Source organism: Microcaecilia unicolor, chromosome 6 (assembly GCF_901765095.1).
Source record: "Microcaecilia unicolor chromosome 6, aMicUni1.1, whole genome shotgun sequence".
NCBI lineage: Eukaryota > Metazoa > Chordata > Amphibia > Gymnophiona > Siphonopidae > Microcaecilia > Microcaecilia unicolor.
This window is the reverse complement of record NC_044036.1, coordinates 312206766-312231155: the sequence shown is the minus strand read 5'-3', so window position 1 is coordinate 312231155 and position 24390 is coordinate 312206766. Positions and strand designations below refer to the sequence as shown.

At 41.3% G+C, this 24390-nt stretch overlaps 1 protein-coding gene across 6 annotated transcripts in view; it reads left to right on the top strand.

Annotated features, from left to right (window-relative positions):
* Positions 1–24390, top strand: part of SEC14L1 (SEC14 like lipid binding 1) — a 176515-nt gene that overhangs the window by 96534 nt on the left and 55591 nt on the right. For all 6 annotated transcript variants that reach the window (XM_030208149.1, XM_030208147.1, XM_030208146.1 and 3 more), the window contains 4 exons: positions 10248–10397; positions 14486–14617; positions 19030–19158; positions 20957–21191. In XM_030208149.1, coding sequence (XP_030064009.1) covers positions 10248–10397; positions 14486–14617; positions 19030–19158; positions 20957–21191 — 646 coding nt within the window. The remainder of the gene's footprint in view (positions 1–10247; positions 10398–14485; positions 14618–19029; positions 19159–20956; positions 21192–24390) is intronic.

The following is a 24390-nucleotide window of genomic DNA, read 5'->3' as shown; positions in this document are numbered from 1 at the left end:
GCCCCCACGGTAAGGCATTTTTAGCTGCAATAAGCATGTGTTAGTGTTTACTGCAGTTTAGTAGAGAGACCTGAGCTTTTAATACTGTGCTATTTTTATTTTACAACCTTTGCTGCAAACATTTCACATATGTAAAAGTAAATGGGATTATTTAACAAGCCAATTAAATTTCAGAATCAAGGTTCCAGTAGCAAATTTTTCCCAAGAGATGCCATTCAATATCATCAGCAAAGCTACTAAAATCCAGTTTCCTTCTCAAGCTGGTCTTTCCTTACTTCTCTGTGTCTGTGTTTCCAGAGAGCTTTATGATGCTATATATTTATACTGCTCATAATTTAATTAAAAGTAGTTGATATAAAATCCGATTTAAAAAATGCAAAGGATATTTTTACTATAAAGAAGCATGAGTTTTGATGAAAGGCTGTATAAATGCATGTTTTATGGAGTTTGCGGTATCACTTGACAAAAATCTTTGAACCATTTTTGGGACAGAAGAATTGATGCTTAACCTGGCTCTCTGTTAAGAAAAGTAATTGCTGTGGTATGAAAATCTCTTGACGACTGTTTCAAAACCTCACATCACCAGACAATACAATGAAAATCAGCCCTGTTCTAGGACACTTTTCTCTCTCTTGTTCCCTGAACATATAAAAAATCCCCTTGTGTTCAATCACTAAATGGAGCAGATGTTACCTATTATGAGTTTACATAATCTTTTTGTAGCAGATCTCTCTGGTACAGAGATGCAGAAGGTCATTTTAAAAGCCTCTCCACATGTAAATAGTGGCATTTACACCTGCCGATTGGCATACATGTGTAAATGGGATTTCAGAAAACCAGTGTTTACGTATGGAGATGCTCCAGGATGCAGAGATTCCAAATGAGCATGTTTTGGGTGGGCAGAAAATCTATGTTTCCCACTCTACAGTTGGCTTTGGCTAGTATGCTGGCTGAGCGCTTTAAGGCTGAGATTGATGTTACCCATCAGTCTGTAGTGAGTGGTGGAATAGGAGAGGCACCAGTTGGATTGGTACAGTGAAATGAGGGTGGTGTTACTCCTTCAACTTCCATGAAAGGTATCTCTGGAGGTGGACGAGAGTTAGTGGACCACTGATCTTTCCATCTGAATTTCTAGTGAAACTATCCAAATTACCAACATTCATAAACCCTTTTGTTTGTTCTTGATTTTAGCTGCCTTAAGAAAGCAGGAGAGAGAATTCTTCTTTCTTTAATTCATCTTTGACAGTAGGAGTTTTTCCTTCATAATTCAAGGAAGCTATCATATGTCCTGCACACTCTAGACTCATTTGGGAGGAAAGTTTATCAACAGATAAAGTTTATGGATCGCAGTACCATACGTCTGAATGGTAGAGCACTTCTAAAAAAAAAACTCGGTATGGTACCACAAAGAGAATTACATACGTTAAGTTTATTTGAATGCTGCTTCTTACTTCTCTCAATGTTTTTGGTCTTTTTTAAAAATAAAAATCAGGAGGAAAAGACCTCATTTAGACCTTAACCACACTTTTTGAAGCTTGTTGTTTCTTGCTTAGAGGCTTGGTCAAACAAGTCATCATTGGTCTGAAAAACCTCCTGTTAACTGTTGTTGAACAAAAATCAATCTGCTTTATTAACAATAACTTAGTCCAACAAACATATTTATAAAAAGGTTACTTAGCTTGAGCAGCCTTGCTCTTAAGCCATTCCAAATGATCGTTTAATGGTTTTCTTGTGAAACCTTATCCAACGCTGTCAGATTTTTGGTGGGGGTCCCAACGGGGACCTGTTTCGTTATGAAGATGACCCCACCTTCCTTGACGATCTGTGGTTCAAACAAATAAATTTATATCATGCCAAAAGAAAAAGAAGAAACGAAAACATCTGCCTCTTATATTTGGATTCTTAAAATATTTTCACAGCATGTGTTCTCAAAATGGTGCCTGCTTTTTAAAGGAATGCCATTTAAACAAAGGTCCGATCAAATGTAAGGGCATACGGACATCACTTCGATCTGCCCACTTTGTTGTAAAATACAAAAAAACGCGAAATATATACACTTTTGTTTCTGTAAATGTTTATAAAAATGCAGTCCATTGGATCACTATTTAAACCATGTGGTTCCAAAACATTTAAACGATGAATCCATTGTTGTTCTTGTTGGAGTAGTGCCTTATCTCTATCACCTCCATGTTTGTAAGGGTTCATCTCTGTGCAATTGATGCTTATCACCATGTAGGAGGTAAGGTCATCTCTGTACAGCCTTTAGTTTAGTTTGTGAGAGGTTTGCTGTCATCAAAGACCCCCTATCAAACCTCCCACTGTGTCATGGAATTTGTGTTGTTCTCACCCAGCTGATGAAAGCTCCTTTTGAGCCACAAGATTCCTGTCAGCTGAAGTATTTGACCTGGAAAGTTGTGTTTCTGGTGGCACACTTCAGCTCGCAGGGTCATTGAGCCTCGGGCCTTAGTAGCTGATCCACCTTACATGAAGTTTCATCACAACAAAGTAGTTCTTCGCATGCACCCTAAGTTCCTTCCTAAGGTGGTGTCAGAGTTCCATCTTAACCATGTGCCTTCCCAAAACCACATGCCTGTCCTTGTGAGAACGTACTGCATATTTTAGATTGCAAACTAGCCTTAGCCTTCTGTCTGGAGTGGACTAAATCCCATAGACGGTTCACCCAGCTTTGTTTCTTTTGGCCCAAACAGGATGAGGGTAGCCATTTCAAACACACTATCTCCAATTGCCTAGCAGATTGCATCTCCGTTGCTTATACCCATGATGGGCTGACTCTCTTGAGGGTCATGTCAAGGCTTATAATAAGAACCATGGCTATGTCGGTAACCAACTTGAGATCAGCCTTCATTGAAGAGATTTGCAAAGCTGTAACGTGTTCTTCAGTCCATACATTCACATCTCATTATTGCCTTGAGCTGGATACCTGATGTGACAGCTTTTTCGGTCAGTCAGTCAGTCCTGCAGAATCTGTTTGGTGTCTAGAATCCAACTCCACCCTCCTAGGCCCAGTTTTCTTATATTCCAGGATGCACTTTCACAGCTAGTATGTATATGGTTTCAGGTTAATTGATTCAGAGGCCTCAACATTTCGAGTCCCTATTGTTTTTGGTGAGCCTAGTAGCTAGGAATTCCCACATGTGAGAATACAACTGGACCTGCATGTCCTTGGAGATAGTGAAGTTACCTATAACAAGTGTTCTCAGAGGACAGCAGACCAGATATTCTCACATAACCCTCTCACATCCCCTGGGAGTTGCATTCCTTTAGCTAGATTATCTGACTGAGGGACCTAAGCGGGAGGGCATGTGTGGTGGGATACTTTCTTGAAACATGTATACGCTGATCAGCGTCCGCACAGGGCTCTGTTGGATGGCGTCACCCACATGTGAGAATACCTAGCTTTCTGTCCTTGGAGAACACCTGGCACAGTTGAATAACTTTGCTTTCTCTCTAGGGAAAAAAAAATCTGGTAAGATACCATTTTCCAAACAATACCACAGAATCTCTATGGTATCTGTGTTTGATATGCAAGCACACACACACACTTCTTCTCTCCTATCTCCTTTTCCTCTCTCCCTCCCCTTCCTCTTCCCATGGTCCTGTGAACTTGGATTGCTGGCAGTAGCAGCGATTATGGTGGGCTGCCTTTGGCCAGCCCTCTCCTGTGACTCCACGTTTTCTGATACAATTTCTGTGTGTGGGATACAGCAGAGGGAAGGCCAGTAGCTGGAGGCAGCCTGTCTTCATTTCTGCTGCCACCAGCAACCCAGGACACAAGAAGGGGATGTGGGAGGGAGATATGTCAAACGCACAGCGAGAGAGAGACAGGACCGTGGGGGGGGGGGGGCGATAGGGAAAGAGATGCTGGACCAGTAGGAGGAGGGAGGGAGAACGAGAGAGGAGATGCCAGATCAGTTCAAGGCAGCAGCAATGCATGCCCATCCAAGAAGTTATTTTCTACCTACGTCATTAAATGCAGGGTGCCGTGGGGTGTGCAGTGCAGACATGTAAAAAGAGAAGTTGCAACAGCGTCTGTGTCCTGGTCCAGCTCTAGCTGTCTGTCCCACCTGATTAGATGACTATAAAACATTCAAGCTGGGGATTTCAGCATCCTTTATCATTGGCATCTGAAGCCAGTGTCTCCTCTAACCCTTAGGTTATGCCAGCTATGGGATTATATAGATGATGTGTGTGTGTGGGTGGGGGGGGGAGGGGGCGGTGTTGGGTATGACAGTAACAGATTAGGAAAACAAAGTTACATGTAGAACTAATGGAGACTTAAGTTCCATCATGTGTGCATGCAAGTCTCCCCCCCCCCACCCAAACAAAAAAAACCCACACACACAATAAATAAAATCATGCCATAATCTTCTTAGATTTCATGACTTAACCAGAAAATTGAATGTGGATAAGATACCAGACAACTTATTGGAGAATTTGTAAAGGGAGAGGAGAGGGTGGCACAGACACTGGTGATCTTGTAAGCTGGATTTAAACTTTAGATTTAATTGCATTTTCCAAATTCTTGCTGAAGGTGAGTTAGGTAATAGGTAGTTCCCTGCCCAAGGTCACAAGGAGCATTAATGAGAGATGCAAAATTTGAATCCTGTCTTCCCTGGTTTGTGCAGCCCATTGCTTTAATCACTTGGTTGCCACTGCACTTGGTACTTTTTTAAAAGTATTATCCTCATGTTGAGTCTTACACCCAAGGGCTCAAGCTTTATTTCTACCATCATTTATTTGTTTTATAGTGCATGTGGAACATTAGTAAGTAGTAAAATCGTTATTACTGATTTATAAAATTGTACTTTCCTTCAGAAAGTAGGCTAACCCACCTCCAAGAATAAAAATACATTCATAATTATTTTGAAGGTCAAAATACCCGAGATATATGTATGTACTTTGTCTCCAGTGCATGCAGATGATAACTTTCATATTCCGTGTAGATGTACTAAAAAGCTGACTGGCCAATGGTCCTCCCCCCCCCTCCCCCCCCCGGACAGGTTTGGGAACCTAAAATCTCTTCTCTACATGCTTAAATTTTAACTTGCCAGCAGTGCCTACTGTTATAGGGGATGGGATTTGATATACCGCCATTCTGTGACTGAGTCAAAAGTGGTTCACATATTATATACAGATACTTATTTTGTACCTGGTGCTATCGAGGGTTGAGTGACTTGCCCGCAGGGCTGGTGTTATACATGATGGGGCCCAGGGCAGACAGTAGGGAGAGGCACCAAAACTTGTAAGCTGGCCCTCTTTCAACTTCAGGCACGTTTGGGGCCTCCTGTGACATGAGGACCCAGGGCAATTGCCCTGCTGGCCCACCACCAATGCTGGCCCTGCTTGCCTGGAGTCACAAGGAGCTGCAGTGGGAATTGAACTGGATTGTCCTGGTTCTCAGGCCACTGCACTAACCATTAGACTATTTTCATTTGGGCTGGGGTTTCTCTTTAGTTTTCTAGTTGGCTTCCATGGCCCCTTTGAGCTTAACCTTGAGTGAAAACTGCTAACTTTCACAACCCATTGGTGCTGTTACCTGCTTGGAGCTAAGCACATTGGAGTTGCTTTAATTGGGTGACTTAAGTTGCAACTGTCTACTGCAAGAATAAAATTTTACCCAGCCAGTATAAACAAATGGGGATAAAATTAGAACAGTCCTTCAGTAATGCTAGGCATCATCTAAGGATTTAAGAGGGGGGTAGGAGTTGGTGTAAGATTTGTAGGCATATTTACTTTAGAGAAAAAACTTAGCCCTGAATAGTGTTTTCGGTAAAATGTAATCATCTGCCATCTCCCAGTATCCCTAAATTGCCCCATTCTTGAGGGAAAGTGGTAATAATAATCATTATATCAAAACCTTTTCCATAGAATGCTCTTTCACAGCAAATTCTAAAGAAATAGAACACTAAAGTGGTTTGTCAAAGTGGCACTGAAGATAAAGTAGAAACAAGCTGATGTAATTGGAATGGAGGTGGAGGTGGAAGAATACATATAAATGAAGTATGCTATAAGGAGAAAGCTGCTGTGTATTAAACATGTGAACAAAAGTGAATCTACTTGTGGGTGGACTATTAAGGGTTTTTGGTTGAAATGGAATATATATTTAAAATGTGCTGTAAATGCTTCTATTGTTTCCTTTGAGCAGGCTTTTATTGCCTTCCCACACTTGAACTGCTATGCAGTTAATGAAAATGGCCTGTTGGAAAGTTCTCAGTCAGGGGCATACAGTTAGTCCTTGAGGGCCACAAACAGGTCAAGTTTTTAAGGATTATACATGAAGAAATAGTATATATGCAAATCTCTCATGCACATTCATTAGGGATATCCGGAGAACCTAACCTGTTTTTGCAGTCCAAGAAGACTGAACTTATGAATCTCTGGTCTACGTTTACAAAATGTATGTGTATGACATGTATTATGAACAAGGGCATTCTCTTTTGAAGGAGACTCACTTTGGAATCCTTGGAATAATTGAGTTCCTCTGGAGTACAGTCAGGTTATTGGTAGATAGTATCCTGCTGTTAAGTTATTTTGCTCTGGGATGGATAAGGTTAGTTTCAAAGTGACAAAATTGCTGTATAGACATAGTGAATAAATACCAGTAAGACCATCTTTTGCCTATATCATCAGTCAGGAGTCTCTCCAAAATATATGAGTATGTCAATTATTTGCACATATACAGAAGACATAAAAGTTTCTAGTACTTGTAGCGAACACTCTGGCGTCTATATAGATCTTGATTTTTATTTTTTAAAGATTTCTCTTCTTTCAAATCTCTGCATGAGGTGAGTTACATAGAAATAAAGTAGATATTTTCCCTTCCAAAGAAGGCTTGCAATCTAAGGGGCCTGTTTACTTAGGGTTTTCTCTGATGTTGTGCTTATGGGAAAAATACTTGGTAAGTAGGACTCAGTTGTACCAGATAGAGTGGAGGGTTATGTCAACTAAGATCACAAGAAATGTGAGTGGAAGAATCATGTTGTTTTCCCTAGTTCTTAGCATGCTGCTCTAAAGATAAAATCAATTTAATGTGTGGATAAAGGTGAGCCGGTCAACATTGTGTTTCTGGATTTTCAAAAGGCATTTGACAAAGTACCTCATGAAAGACTCCAGAGGAAATTGGAGCGTCATGGGATAGGGGTAGTGTTATATTGTGGATTAAAACTGGTTAAAAGATAGAAAACAGGGAGTAGAGTTAAATGATCAATAATCTCAATGGAGAAGGGTAAATAGTGGGGTTCCCCAGGGTCTGTGCTAGGACCGCTGCTTTTAACATATTTATAAATGATCTAGAAATGGGAGTAACTAGGGAGATAATTAGGTTTGCTGATGACACAAAGTTATTCAGTCGCAAGAGGATTGTGAAAAATTGCAAGAGGACCTTACGAGACTGGGAGAATGAGCATCCAAATGGTAGATGACGTTTAATGTGAGCAAGTGCAAAGTAATGCATGTGGGAAAGAGGAACCTGAACTATAGCTACATAATGCAAGGTTCCACGTTAGGAATCACCGATCAGGAAAGGGATCTAGGCATCATTGTTCATACGTTGAAACCCTCTGCTCAGTGTGCAGCGGCGGCTAAGAAAGCAAATAGAATGTTAGTTATTGTTAGGAAAGGAATGGAAAACAAAAAGGAGGACATGGGACTGAGTTCGATTCCCACTTCAGGCACAGGCAGCTCCTTGTGACTCTGGGCAAGTCACTTAACCCTCCATTGCCCCATGTAAGCCGCATTGAGCCTGCCATGAGTGGGAAAGCGCGGGGTACAAATGTAACAAAAAATAAAATAAAAATAATGCCTTTATATCACTCCATGGTGTGACCGCACCTCGAATATTTGTGCAATTCTGGTCGCCGCATTTCAAAAAAGATATAGCAGAAATAGAAAAAGTACAGAGAAGGGCGACGAAAATGGGATGGGACGAATTCCCTATGAGGAAAGGCTAAAAAGGCTTGTGCTCTTCAGCTTGGAGACAAGACGGCTGAGGGGAGATATGATAGAGGTCTATAAAATAGGGGATGGAACGACACCCCTATGAGAAAAGGCAATAAAGGCTAGGGCTCTTCAGCTTGGAGAAAAGACAGCTGAGGGGAGATATGATAGAGGTCTATAAAATAATGAGTGGAACGGGTAGACATGAATCGCTTGTTTTTCCAAAAATACTGGGACTAGGGGTCATGCATTGAAGGTACAAAGTAGTAAACTTAAAACGAATTGGCGAAAATATTTCTACACTGAATGTGTAATTAAACTGTGAAATTTGTTGCCAGAGAATGTAGTAAAAGCAGTTAGCTTAGTGGGATTTAAAAAAAGGTTTGGATAGCTTCCTAAAAGAAAAGTCCATAAGCCATTATTAAAACTGACTTGGGGAAAATCCACTACTTATTTCTAGGATAAGCTGCATAAAATGTATTGTACTGTTTTGGGATCTTGCCAGCTACTTGTGACCAGGATTGGCACTGTTGGAAACGAGACACTAGGCTTGATGGACCTTCTGTCTGTCCCAGTATATCAGTACTTATGTGCTTATGATGAGTTTAGACATTTTTGATCAGTAAAACAAAGCAATTTTTTCTTGCTTCCAGCTATGCAAAATGCTTGATAGTTATTATGTATGAATGTGTACCTGTTATACCTGTTCTACTAGGCTGTTAAAGTGTGTTAGATTACATGCTAGTCTTGATCATCTGGAATTTTTAATTGATCTCAAGCTAATTGAGAAGACTGAATAGAAACTGGAGATAGCTACCTAACAAAATATTTATTATCTGAGACATTCAAGACAGAGCTAATGAAACCTGTGCAAATAAGGGAACAGGCAAATGATGAATAGAGACTTGCCTAGGAGGTTAAAGACTTGGAGAAAAGATGCAAAATAAACAATAATAAAAATAATCTTTGCTTATAGATTAGGTCTGAATGTGAATATTTATTGTGCTTATGGAAGGAGAGAATTAGAGTGTAAACACATTTGGTTCTGTTTTTGTCTCGGTACCCTTTAAATAAATAACTTTCTTCTTATACTTTTGTAGAAGATGAAGGGTTGAGCAACAGCCTCATCAAAAGCAAATAACAGGAACATTAGTGTCAGGCTTGTGTAGTTCTGTTAATGAGGTCTCACAAAGGGGATTTTAATATTTCCTAGCATCTGAAACGCATCTCTTATTTTACGGGAAGTTTCCTACATTTTGCTGGCCTGTTTGCTTAGTTCTTATTTCCTGTGAAATTGATGTGGGGTTGTTTTTTTTGGGGGGGGAGGGTTCCATTTTGAGCTTACATTTTCTTCTAGGTTAGTGATAATGTACTGCCTCTGAAGTTACTGTATAGAAGAAATATTGTTCCAGAGCCCAAAAGTACAAACATTCCTGTTACCAGCAACAACCTACGTACATTGTTTCTCTACAATACTTCAAATAAATTTTTGTATGTGTTACAAAGTTGAAAAAGGAGGGACAAACATACCTATACTGAATTCAGAATAACTGACAAAAAATGCCATGGCAAACCCGGAAGTCAGGACAGCTCCACTTATAACTTAAAGGAAAGGTCATAGATACGCCCACCATTTCACTTCTTTGTTAAGGCCAACAGGTTGTATAGTATAGATCCAGAGTGGCGTTTATAGTATGAGAGCAGATACTACAGTGACCGCAACTTGTGTGGCCACCGACTTTCACTTTTGTAAGCAGTTCTACAAATTGGGAATGGGTCAACCACTGAGCTACATTTTGACTTCTGGAAAAAGCAAAATGGGGAACGTCAGTGAAAACTGAGTGATATTGCAATATATGCCAATGTTTCTTAATCACTTGTTTTAGTTGAATAAGGTAATATACACACTAATCCTGAAGTCTGCTCCTTAACAGAAGGTTCTAATAACAATTCCGTGTATATGCTTTTCGAATTATTTTAAAAGGGTAGTAGCCCTGTTCAAATCATGTTTTCAAGTCCTTTTGCTTTCAATTTAAAATCTGAAACAGTACCATATAATATCTATAGCCTTAGAAATTGACCCACTGGGAGATTATTACGCAAATGTCTAGGATGACTTGAATAATGTAGGATTGTGTTCCTGTCGGTGCTCTTACAGTACAAAGTGGTAACAAATATCTTCTGGCATATTTTTTTTCAGTTTTTGGTTACAGGAAACGGTTTCTTCAGTTGACAGTAGTGTGCAGTGAGTATTTTGTCTTGGATTCAGTGATTACTTCTTATCTTCACAGGCATATGAAAGACGGTTTCCCACTTGCCCTCTAATTCCTATGTTTGTGGCCAGTGACATTGTGAATGAATTCAAGAGCGAGGATGCGGCTATTCACATTGTTGAAAGGCGCTGTAAACTGGATGTAGATGCCCCAAGATTATTGAAAAAGGTAACTAATAAAAGCAGATCTACTAACATTTAAAGGCACGCCTGGAAACATGAAGAAAAGTTTTTGATATTAGATGTAGTTGATGCCTAGAAAGGTTTTATAGTATTTCTTTTGGCTTTATAGCAATGGTTTTCAAACTTTCTGTTGTGACATACCTGATAGAAGTGTCATATGTGTGACACTGAAAACCACAATTCACAGCTGAACACAAAATCCTAAGTATCTCATTGTTAATAACCAGGCAAGAGAAATATAAAATGTTCTTAAACAGAACTTACTTTAGTTACTTTGTAAACTATTGTTTAAATTAAACCAAGGGAGTAGCGTGATCAGCAGGACACTTCCAAGTACGACCAAGGAGAGAAGAGATGGAAGGAATATCCTTTTAATAGTGAATAAAATACAGTGGATAAGACTCGACACGGCACCGTGTTTCAGTGAACAACGCCTGCCTCAGGAGTCTGTATATGGAGATTACTTGTAAATGCAGTAGAAAAGTGAATAAACCAAATCAAGCCTTTAGAAAGGCTAATGGATGATAAACATGCTCGTAGCGTGGCTGACACAGTGAATTTCATGCTTGTTCCACATCAGACTACAATCCACTCCAAGCTTTGCTTGTACCTTTAGCCCCCTACGACTATGTTTATCATCCATTAGCCTTTTTAAAGGCTTGATTTGGTTTATTCACTTTTCTACTGTATTTACAAGTGATCTCCATCTATAGACTCCACAAGGTGCAATGTTGAATTTTATTCACTGTATTCACTTTTAAAGGATATTCCTTCCATCTCTCGTCTCCTTGGTCGTACTTGGAAGTGTCCTGTTGATCACGCTACTCCCTTTCCTCTGTACTCCCCTCATAGTGGATCCAGTTTCTCCACTTTTGTGGTTATTTGCTGTTAAAATTAAACTGCCAGATATTTAAAGGGAAATTACCTTCGAAACAACACCTAACTGGCTATCTGGTCTTGACTATCACCGGTTAGCGACTTAAAGATAATTGGTTATATCACATGATATAACTGGCTATCCTGTGATTTTTCATTGTGGAGTTGGCTAAGTTTGACGGCCATATTTGGCCACCACAATAGGTGGAATAACTTTGGCTGGCTCCAACTTAACCAGCCAGGGCTGAAAATCGGCTTGGGCACCCGTTAAGTTGAAACCGGCCAAAGTTAAACCGGATATTCAGCAGTGGTGTTCCTGGAGGGGGGGGTGCGGTCCACCCCTGGTGCACGAGGCTGGGGGGGGGGGGGTGCCACGCGCACCTGTCCTCTGTTCGTTCCATGCTTCTTCTCTGCCCCAGAACAGGTTACTTCCCCCCCCCCCCAGCAGCGTGCACCCGGGGGGGGGGGAGTTCTTTCGCGGGGGTGTTGCGCTGCATCCAGGGGGGGCTCCACCCGGGGGGCAGGGCGCATCGGCGATCCGCCCCGGGTGTCAGTCCCCCTAGGAACGCCACTGATATTCAGTGCCAATTACCAGAAACTGTCCAGCATTGAATGTCTGGGTTCAACACGGACCATGAGAGACAGCCTGGTTATCTCCCACAGTCTGAATATCGGGGCCAAAGTGTCTATGAATACTTCTTTAAGAAAAAATAAAACGTAATAACTTTTATCACTGAGAAATCTTGGGTTGAGATTGAATGGTAGGTAAATTCACACTAAACTTAACTGTCAGCATCTTTACCCATCTGAGGGTCTGTACAGGGCATAGAGCTTACAGCTTGTCATACAAAACAAATATATATTCAGATCTTTAGCTTGTCATACAAAACAAGTATATATTCGGATCTGTTGTTACCTCACTAGTAGCAAACCAAAATCCCTCCAGAACCAGACAGTGAAGTAACACAAAACCCTGAAAATATGCTACTCAGAAACTATTTAGTGTATAGATCTTATGGACACCAGACCTGCAACATTTCCAGTTGGGGCTGGTGACGATTGTTTTATTGCGGGTAGTGGGGAGCAGAAACTGGGACTAGTTACGGGGATTTCAAATACTTGATTCTCAGGTTTTCTGTTCTTCCCAGGTTGCAGGCACAGATGGTTGTTAAGGAAAAGGATAAGTTTGTTGTCTGTACTCAGTTTTTGATGACACACTGCCCAACTCTTCATGACACACCAATGTGTCCCAACACACTGATTGAGAACCACTGAATTAAAGGGTGCCAAAATCATTTAGGGGTCCTTTTTCTAAAGTGCAGTAATTTTTTTTTTTTTGCACTTACAGAACATTAACTGCAAAACGTAAGGTGTGGTGAGTGTAAAGCATTTGTGGTAAACGCAGAGGGCATGACCATCATTTTCCCTGCGTTTAGCACACTGGGTAGACACTTAATGCAGGATCACCACATTACATGCCTGGGTATATAGTGCGGGTCTACTTGTGTTATCTGCCCAAGCATGTAATGTGGTCTGGACACAAACAAGCAGCACAATCCAACCCCTCCCTTTTTCTTGATCCAGTTCCACCCCCTACTCCCCAACCCTTTGAGATAATTCCCATTTATCTAGTGGAATGGGAAGGCTGACCACTATGTTACTGCTAGGGATCATTGGCACCATTCTAAACCCATAGCCAAATGGAGCAGGAGTAGAGGGGGACCATATCCACCCCAGTCCACTAAATGATCAGGGATACCCCTGGTTAAGTCAGGGGCTTGGGGGTGGGTGGGGTGGCCCGAGAGAGTTAAGTTAGAGCCAAGTGGAGAGAGGGTGGTAGTGGAATTATAATTTGTAGGATCAGAGTAAGGTGGGATCATATTGGGGGTATTTCTTTTGAGGGATCAGATCCGGTGGCAGTTTTTCTGTTGAAGAAGGGGGGGGGGGGGGGGGTTGGTGGTCCTCCCCTAAAAGGTTGTGGCCGCACTGCTAGTAGCACAGCTGCACTTAACATGATCTCTTCAGGTGGTAGTAAGTGTAAACGCTATCAGCAGTCATGACAATGATCGTAATCAACCCATGTGCTTGCTGGCCTCACAGGCACTCCTCCGCCCCTTTCTGCCCACTACATGCCCTTACCTGCACTAAGTAGCTTAATGCAGCTTAGTTAAAGGGCCCTTTAGAATCTCTCATAATGCTTAACAAACCATTTTCAAAAATGTAATGTCATTTTATAAAGCAGTTTCAAGGGAGAGTCTTTTAAAAGATGAATAAATGCTTTTAGAAGGAGCTATTTTTCTGCTTATTTGTTTGCCTTTGTAAGAGGCATGTTTCTTAAATAAAGACAGGGTGCTCAGTAGATCATCCAGTTTGGTCATTGATTCTGATAGAGACACTGATATCATAAAGCACTTGTGACCAATTAAGGGGCCCTTTTACTAAGCCGCTTAAGTGTTTACGCGTGCCCAACGCATGCCAAAATGGAGTTACCGCCCTACTACTGCATGGCTCTTGCGGTAATTTCATTTTTGGTGCACATCCAATACGGGCATCTGAAAAATATTTTGTATTTTCAGGTGCGCGCTAAGTGGCATTTGATGCGCGTAGGACCTTACCGCCAGTCATTGACCTAGCGGTAAAGAATCTGGACGCGCAGCAATTTTGATTTTGCTGCACGTTCATTTTCAGAAAAAAAAAAAAGGCCTTTTTTCTAGGCGTGCTTAAAAAATGGATTGGCGCACACCCAAAACCCGAGCCTACACTGCCGCAAGCCATTTTTCAGCACACCTTAGTAAAAGGACCCCTGAGTGATCTTACAGAAAGTCCCTTCCTATCTCCCCTTTTGCTTTCATTATATAGTTGAATTATGTCCTTTCACATTCTTAGGGTGAGCAGTTCAATCGATCAATTTTAGCACCCTAAAAATTTACAAGAAAAACACGCGTGATACAAGACTGGTAAAATGGATAAGCTCACATGGTATATAAACTTGCATTTTCGAATGCTTACTTTAAAGTTGTTAGAATGCCTAGACTATATTCATCTTGGCGTTGACACTTGGGTAAATCTGATCAGTGGAATCTTTATGAAATATTTAGATAGTGCGTTTAGGCCTTTTCCCCTAGACAAGCATGAAAGAAAAGCCTTAGCTCTTTGAAGTTTTGTTGTGTAATCAAAATTGGTGAATTCATTTTTCAGATTGCAGGAGTAGATTATGTTTACTTCATCCAGAAGAATTCCTTGAACAGACGAGAACGGACTTTGCATATAGACGCTCACAATGAAACCTTCTCGAACAGGGTTGTTATTAATGAGCATTGCTTCTACTCAGTGAGTACTGCTAACTAAGGCATATTTTATACCATCTTTTCATTTACATTTTGTATTTGTATATAAAAGATCTACAGGGTTTACTTTGGGCCATCTGCCTTTAGCTTGTTATAGCTAGGTTTTATTGAGATCATAACACTTTCTTCTTGCTCTTTTGGTGCTGGAATCTGATGTCTTCTTGTCATCATTTGCATCTACATGGGTTTTTTTTTTTCTTTCTGTCTCACTTAGCTCTGTCATGGGAGTGACTGATATTGAACAGGTCCATGGGCTCCCTATGTGGTGCACCAGTTTGAGATTACTGAGAATTCCCTGAGGGCTGTGAATGGTGCTCCCACAATATCCCCAGATAGCCTAAAATGAAGACTTGACCCGTGATCCGCCTACATCTTCTGCTGACCCAATAGTACATCATTTATAATAATTTTAATATGCTTATCTGCAGATCCCTGGGAGTAGCCCGTTTGAAAAGAGAGAAATTACAGTTTATTCACCGATTGAATAACGTGTTAAAGAATGCTAAATATAACTTTAGAATGTAACATTAAGGCACGGCTAGTCTCTTATGGCTTTGCTTTGTTTTAATAATCAGTTCCATGCCAAACTCACGAGGCCCCATTATGTATAGGTTGTTGAATCAGGACATGCTCAATTCCCCCATTATTTAACAAAAGGCTCTGCTAAACACGGTGCCTTTTGTAAAATGTAAGAAGTACACATTTAGCTGGTGCATACAGCCAGAGCATCTATTTTACAAATCTACATGTGCAGAAAAAAGAGTGGCATTGCTCAGAGCTTTATGCATCTAAGTGCTGCCATAGGTGCCAGCATTTGAAAATGATTGGGGGTGCCAAACAATACAAGTTTCCCCTCCCTGGGCACAGTGAAGAAGCTTCCTCGATATTATGGGTGTTCAGCATCCACTGACACCACAGAGCTGGCTCCTATGAGTGTTGCAATGTACGTTGATGTGTGCTGGTTTTTTGTACCTTCCTGTGTTTGTTTCTTTTTGACCCTGTTTTATTCAGAATGTGTCCCTTTATTCCTTACTCTTATGGTTTAGGTTCTTTTTGCCCTTCTTTTTAAGTTTCTTTTCTTTTTACCTCGTCAGTAGACCGCTCTGGTCAGGTTTTTCCCTTGTTTTTCTCTGGTGCTTTGTCCCTTTTTCAGGCACCATTGAGTCTTTTGATTTAGCCACGGCTGTTTTGCATTCCATGTCATCAAAGGTTCTGTACCCAGTGCAATAGGACCATCTGTGGCAGAGACACCCATTCTTGGAGTCTCCAGTGTTTGGGGCCTCAGCATACCCATTCTAACTGTGTTCTTGTGTCTTCGTGTGAAGAAAAGAACCCAGTTGGCCAGAGAGGGTGGAAGAGAGAATTTTTGGAGCCAGGTCCGAGTCGTCGGTATCGGCATGTTTGATGTAGTAGGGGGTTGCATCAGCATCGGGTGAGTCAGTCTGAATGGCTGCGAGGCCCTTAAACACTGGGAGTGACCATACATCGAGTTGGTCTCCACCTGCCTCGACGCTGGCCACTCTGCAGGCCCCCCTGGGACCGGCCCGAATTGGATCTAACCCTGAGGTGACGTGAGAATTTGACATCGCCCTCATCGGCACCAAGGATCATCAATGCCCGGCATCGCAAGAAGCATCTGCATTAGTCACCCTTGATGCATGGTGCCAGGAGTTCTGGGACACCAAGGGATCCTTGTACCCAAGAAGTGTCAGGCTGTGAAGACCACTCCCCCTCCATACAAGAGGTACCGATGTGTGGGTCTCCAGGCACCTGTGTCTACCCAACAAGTTCAGCAGCCTGTGTTTATACTGATGCCCCAGCCTTTCCCGATATCAGCCCTCAATGAATGCCTTCAGGACTTGCTCTTACACCAGCTTCTGGAGTGCTTGCACCTGCCATGCCTCTTTCTGATTCCCCACATGGCCATCAGCCTGTGGTGAGGTCTCCAATGTCGGCGGCGCCCCCCCCCCCCCCCCCCCCCCACCGTTGTCGCCTGTGTCGGCGGCACATTCCTCCAAACATTGCTAGTCTTGGTGGCACCCCGCCGACATCACCCATCTCAGCGGCACCCCCCTCTGACGTCGCCCATCGGCACACAAACACACACACACACCTCCCCAACGTCACCTGTCTCGGCACACACACACACACCTCCCTGACGTCACACATGTTGGCCCCCCACCGGTGTCACCTGTCTGGCACACAAACACATCCCTGACATCACCCGTGTCGGCGGTGCACACACATCCCCGACGTTGCCCACTCGACAGCATGGAGGAAGCTTCGCCAGAATCAAGGCTCGACCCGACACCTTGATGCCCCTCTCAGGGACATAGTTTTTCCTTGTCAAGGGGGGCTCGGTCTCAGCCCTCCCCTGAGGAGTTCCTGGCTGACACCGTTGAGGAATGCTCATGGGAGTCTGATGAGGGTCCATGGTACTTCTTGGAGGAGGAGTCCTTTGGCATCCCATCTGATCTCTCCTCTTTACAGGAAAGAAGAAAATCTCCACATGAGAGAGCCTTTCCTTCCCATCTTTTTTCAAGGAAATGGCGGCTGCCATTCCCATTCCTTTGGAAGTGGAGGACGAGTCCAGTGCTAAGATGTTTGAGGTCCTGGACGATGAGTCCCCTCCTAAAGAGGCTGCGATGGTCCTGCTTCACGAGATCTTATGGGACGTTCAGATGAAGAACTGGGAGCCCTCTGTCAGTCCCTGTCCTCCCTAAAAAGATTGACAACATGTACCGGATTCAGTCTTCCCTGGATTTGATAGGCCTCAGTTGCTTTATCATTCCCTGGTGGTGGAATCTGCGCTTAAGAGCCAGGAGTTCTAGGGGCTATGCTTCAGCGCCCCCTGGCACGGAAGCTAGAACCCTGGATTCTTTTGGGTGGAACACGCATCGGGCCTCTATGCTCATCTCCTGTATCCAGTCGTACCAGCTCTACATGAACCTGTACTTGCGGTTCTTGGTTTGCATTATGTCTGACGTGGCAGACTGTCCCCCACCAGAGTAGGCCCAATCACTTTTCCAGCTGATCAAGCAACAGAAGGCATGTCATAAGAGGGGTACTTACTACTCACAAGTTTATGGCCTCGATTTATACACGGGTCACAATATTTTTGGCCATTTTTAATCCCAGAACTGCTCTCACCTTATCGATGAGTAGATATGATAATTTTGTTTTGCGTTCATTTTTAATTGTTGTACACTTTTGCAGATTTACTCCAAAATTCTATTGTTGGTTACCTATCATAAATAAGCATTTTAATATCATTCAGTTCCTCAGTTATATGCCTATCTCTGGCTTCAAATGAAATATCACTGTAATTTATTTATACATGACTTTGATAGCCCTGTAAAATTATGGGAAAGCAGGCTATGCATAAACCAAATACAGCCCTCCAATCAGCTGCTAAAGGTTGCATTGCAAGAATCGCACCTTGTTTCATGTGTAAATCACACTGATTCGGGCCTTTCATTTCTTATATGCACTTCTTAATGCAATCAGAGCCAGCCTTTTAGGTAGGGTAAGCAAGGCAGTTGCCCACATGGCCCCCTGGCAACACAGTTTGATCCCTCTATCCCAAGCATGTGCAGACCTGGAGCACCACATGGCCCTCAACTGATCCAACTTGCCTTCGCTGTCTCAAGTAGGTGCCCTGGGAAAGGTTGCATCCCCTCAGCCCTTCTTTCCTTGACACCCAGCATGCTATCCACACCTGAGCCATCCCTGAATACAGTAACTGTAAAATTTGAATAGGATGTGACTCCATTGCACTCAAGGATCTTCAGACACCTCATTAACATGCAGGTATTTCCTAAAAACATTTATCTATCAAAATTTATTTTGATGTCATTAACCAAAACAGCCTGAAGTTACAATAAAATAATTTGATAAATATAAAATGTATAAAGGAAATAAAGAACTAAAATTATAAAAATTGGCCAAAACTAAAAACATTCCAATCTAACATACCTCACTACTAAACCATTCTAACTGATCTACCTAATTGTATGTATTGTAGAGGAACAACTGCATTATACTGTAAATTGGAGCTGATGGGGTGCTAAAGTGGCATAGCCATCCTTATATTTCCTGCCTTACAGAGATTATTGAAAAAAGTCACCTGCAAGATGGTGAAGTCCTGATTTAGTGGATGCCACCATCAGACTCTTCAGTTAAAACTGTGGTTTGGAGGATTCGGCCATTATACTGATATGATTTGCAGGATACCCCTAATTAGGTTAAAATTAGCATGGAATAAAATGTGGCTTAAAATGTGGCCTCCAGCTTAAGGGAAGAAGAGAAGTTTCATGATTTGTGGCAAAAGTTGTTTGCATCTTTTGTATGGCAAGTAAATGAAACAGTGAATGTATTGCCTCTCCCTCTTGGCAGGTTCACCCTGACAATGAAGACTGGACGTGCTTTGAACAGTCTGCAAGTCTGGATATCAAATCCTTCTTTGGCTTTGAAAGCACAGTAGAGAAGATCGCGATGAAGCAGTACACTAGCAACATTAAAAAGGTTAATGAGAGAATTCACAGCACAGGATATGTGTAATCTTATAGGCAGAGATTTATGAGGGAGCTAGTTCCAAAAGGACATTTTTATTTTGTAATATTTATTTTGTAATTTTCAAAACGTGAATATATTTTGAAACTTGATACAGACAAACCCAACTATCAATGTGAATGCTAAGCAGCCAAGATTAATTTGTTATAAACATGGAAAGCGCTAATGGGAGGATCCAGTAATAAGTTTCTGCAGTGTTGAAGGTTTTTAATAAGGATAGAAAAAACTGTAGTTCACCATACAATGTCTTGTAAAAGTCTTTGCGCCCTTGTATATTTTTCACATTCTGCTAGTTTGTTTTACTAATCTATACAACTTTCTCTACAATTTAATTGTAAAATATAGAAATATTCAAAAATTAATAAGAGGTTATGTACATTAAGGGGTAACTATAGATCACCTAAAGTTAGGCGCTGGGCTGATCCATACTAAGTTCAAATTCTGTATCAACAATTGTGTGCGCAATTGCCATCAAAATACTAGCGTACGTCTGTGATTAACATGGCACTATCTCAATGGCTGGTGTAAATGCTCACGCCTAACTGCTAGTATTCTATAATTGGTTGTTAATGCCAATTAGCAGCTTGTTAGTTGTTATGCGTAAAGTTGTGTAAAGGGGGTAAAGCTGCTTCTTGTTTAGCAGAAACATGAATTTTTCCTCATAGGTGGTAGGACTGCTTTTGAAAATCTTTGTATACATGCAGACTTTAGGTTTGGGGCCAAGATTTACAAGTATTTTTTTTTCTTAAAAACAAAAACTAAAATCAGTGAAAGCATTTAATAAATATGCAAAAGGTATTATGGAACAGTTTATAAACAAAATCCAGTTATACACTGCTGTTACATTCATTATAGACAAGAAAATGAGTCAGAAGAAAAGCTGCTATTATTTATCCACTTTAAACATCCTTCTTTATTTATTTATTTATTTATTTATTTATTTATTTATTTATTTATTTTCTGCATCAGTGTTGGTTAGAAACCAAAAGGTAACCGAACACAAGAGTCCCACGCGGACAATAACAACAACAACCATTTCTAAAGCGCTACTAGGGTTACGCAGCGCTGTACAATTCAAACAGAGAAGGACAGTCCCTGCTCAAAGAGCTTACAATCTAAAAGACAAGAGAACAATCTAAAGACAAGTGAACAATCTAGAGGACGAGTGAACAGTTAATCTGATAGGGTGGATAGATTGGGGTATTTTATATTTCTCGAGCGGTTAGGCGCCGAAGGCAGTGATACACAAAAAAGTAGGGAACTTAGGAAGGCTGGACAAACCACAGGATCAATTAGATTAAAAATTTATTGCTGTGATATCTATCTATATGTATATAAAGTGTCAGTTCAAAGGAGATAAGCACTGATGCTTTACCAAACTTTTGAACCCTGTTGGAGTATCTGGCTTTGTATTGCCACAAGTGTTTTTGTATAGTGCATCAGTTATGCATGCATGGTCTTTTTAAAGACCACTTCATCATTTCCACCCAGCAGTACAATCTTATCCTTATCCCCATATCATCAGACTCCCGAGGTAGGCACGTTTTGCGCCAAAACAGTGTTGTGTCAGGTATTGATTTTATATTATCATGCATTGTTTTATATATATATCACAGCAATACATTTTTAATCTAATTGATCTTGTGGTTTGTCCAGCCTTCTTCCGTTCCCACTTTTCAGTGTTGGTCAGGACATCTTTACAGATGTTGTACTAATCACAAGCTCACTTTAATATATTTATTTCTCCCAGGGGAAAGAAATCATTGAGTATTACTTGAAGCAGATGGAAGAAGAAGGTATAACTTATTTACCACGCTGGATGCCTTCTATTACGCACTCTTCAGAGATTAACACTTCAAGTTCGGGAAGGCCTGTGTCCCCAGCTTTGAACATCCCAGTTACTGCCAGCAAGGATAGCATGAACTGTATGGATGTTGTGAATTCTTCTGGCAGCCCAACCGAGGCCATGACTGGAACACCAGATGGTACGGATTCTGAAAAGCTGTCGGCTAAATGAAATGAATTGTTCATATAGTGATAAGCTAACATAAACCTGGTCCTAGTGCTAACCTGTGTCTGGTCAATGAAAATTTTAAGGCTTTATTTCCAAAGCCTCTTCTCACTGCAAATACAATAGCAGAAGCTCTTAAACATATATGAAAACATTTTCAAGGCTTGTTTTTCATTTTGGATTAGATTGAAAGAAAAGTTTGATTATTTAAAACTACTGCTATTCTTTTCAACCCAATGGAAGTTAGAAAGAATTATACAGAAGGGTTGAAAAAGTATGGGGGCTAAGTAGCTGAAAATTTATCAGAATAGGTGAAACATGGCATAGGGAGGAACTGATAAAATGGCACAGCAGGTTCGAAAATGGACCAAATCGTAGTGGGGTTCCAGAGAAAAAAATGTTTCCACCAAGTAATTGCTTTTCTGTGAGAGAAAGAGTTCAACTGGTGTAGCATAGAAAAATTAGCAGGAGGGGGTAAAATTGGCATATGGAAAAGATCAGTAAAAGACACACTGGGGCCGATATTCAGACCGCGGGAGGCAGCCCAGCTAACTCTCGTGGTCAGCAGGGAGACTGAATTTTCAATGCCGGGCCAATTCTGGTGACGGCATTGAAATCTGATTTATTTTTGGCCATTTTAAACTTAACTGGCCAAGCCAATATTCAGCGCTGGCCAGTTAAGTTTATAGCAAGCAAAGATAGGCCTGCTATTTGGGCGGCTCAATTTGGCCGCCAAACTTAACTGGCAATGTGCTAAATATTCACGGATAGCAGGTAATATCGTGCCCTATAACCGGATAGCTGCTATCGCTGAATATTCACAGCTGGTTAAGTGCTATTTAACTGGCCAGGAGCCATTCCTGGCTGCTTAATAACGCTGAATATCGGGGGGGGGGGGGGGGGGAATTAAGTTCAAGAATGGGCAAAAGTGGACTGGGGTTCCAGAGAAACAAACTCTCTCCACCCATCCCCCAGGATAGAAATTTAGAGTGAGGTACAGCAGTTGGAGGCAGTATAAAAGGTATAGTTCCCTGCTTTTCCAAACCTCCAAACTTTCAAAAGGTGCTACACCACCCCGCAAACTGCCTTATCCCTTAAAACTACCCCTGCAATCGTCCCACTCCAAAAAAAAGTATATTACTCCAACTTCCCTACCACCCTACCTGTAACTGACACAACACCCCATAAACCCTAAATCTAGTAATGCACAATTTACCCCTATATGCTGTTGGTAGGGCCAGATTAAGTTATTTGGACATACTTTGTGCCCACATGTTTAAGAGGGCCCTGTGAGAAGTGCTCAGAACTCAGGAAGTTTGAATTGCTAATTGTTTAGTTTTTTTTCCAGAAATTAGCGTAATTTTTGCATTAATAATTAGAAGGTAGAAGAGTAAGTAATAACTGGATATTTTTCCGCGTTTAAAACCTTTTATCTGGATGTCTCTAGTCTCCCATCTCCTCCACCCCCACCTTGCGAATGTGCCTGCCTTGCTTGCTTCCTTTGTAAATTTGATTAGTGGAAGTTTCTGTATTATAGAAGTGAAGTTTCTGCATGTGGCGGAGGGCAGAAAAGAATAACCTCCTCCAAAAAATGCCCAAATACTTTTCCATGGGAGCAGTAGTTCCAACAGTTGCACTATACATAACAATGGTTCGCTGTAACATAGTGATAAAGGAGTTTTATTATTCAAACATTCTCCGGGTAACATTTTGATATTTATTTGTCCCACTATCTCTGGTTTGAGGTTCAGTTCATAACTTTGTCTGCTGAAGCCGCTAAATATTCCAATCTAAACTTTATGTAGATTTTTTTTCACTACTGTAGTATTTTTTGTTGTTCAAAGATTATACTGGTTTCCTGTTAAATGCACTCTGTTGTCTGGCTATCCTGTGAACACTGTTAAAACTGAGGTTCCTTTATGTTGGATTATTGTATTCTGTGTCTAAACAAAAGTGAACCCTGACTGCAATAGAGGTCAAGACAGCAAATATTTCAAAAATTGTTGAGTTATATTGGTAGGTCTACTCATGAAAAATGTGTAAATAGTAGAAACAAGAGACAAATACATATTCATTTCAGCTCTATAAAATGAAAACTGTATCTGATTTGTGGAACAGCAAGACAAAATTTAAGATTTTGGTGCCAAGGAAAAAGGAGCAGTAAAATGGAGTGCAGATTTAAAATCGTTAGCACCCTGAAGTTATAAATTTATTGATTTATTTATTTTTTCTATGCAATGACTTCTAAGAAAGCAGGCTAAGCAGCTGTCTTATAAAATCATACAACATCTGCAGCAGTTTCATTTTACTAAGGGAGACAAACATCTGGAGCTCAGAGCCCACAAGAGATCAAACTCTATTCTCTACAAATTCAGGCTAAAAGACTACAATTTTCACCTTCGCAAAGCAAAGGCCCTGTATTATGCGGACTGTATCAAGAAGGCTCCCAGCTTAACCAAAGAGGAGTAGCCTAGTGGATAGTGCAGTGGACTTTGATCCTGGGGAACTGGGTTCAATTCCCACTGCAGCTCCTTCTGACTGGACAAGTCACTTACCCTCCATTTCCCTAGGTACAAATAAGTACCTGTATATACTATGTAAACCGCTTTGAATGTAGTTGCAAAAACCCCAGAAAGGCGGTATATCAAGTCCCAATCCCCTTTCCTAATGTCCCCTTTACCCATTTCAGGTGTCACCCCTTCTGCTTCTACTGCTGACTGCCTGTCTCAATACTTTCTCATCAAGGTCCAGGCCCTGACAAAAGCATTATAGTTGACTGCTCCCCTCCAGCTGCCCCTCCTCCCTCTACCAGGCTGTGCCTCTTGCACTACATTCCAGCCACAGTCACCCCCACCCCCCTCCCTATTGTTGTCTCTACCACCAAATCTACCTATTGCGAGCTGGACCTGTTTCCTTCTTCCTGGTTAAAATGTTCAAATCTACAGCTCCTTCAACAAATACTGTCATTGATAAATGCTAGTCTTTCTCTTGGTCAGGTACCACTCTGTTGGAAAGCAACGATTGTTAAAACCATCCTTAAGAAACCCCTGCACACTATCAACCAGTTTCTAATCTATGCTTTCTAAGGTTCTAAAGAAAATTACTTTAACAAATGCTTAATCAATGCTTAATTGATTTTAACTGTACTTATCAAGGTGTTCCAAAAATATCAA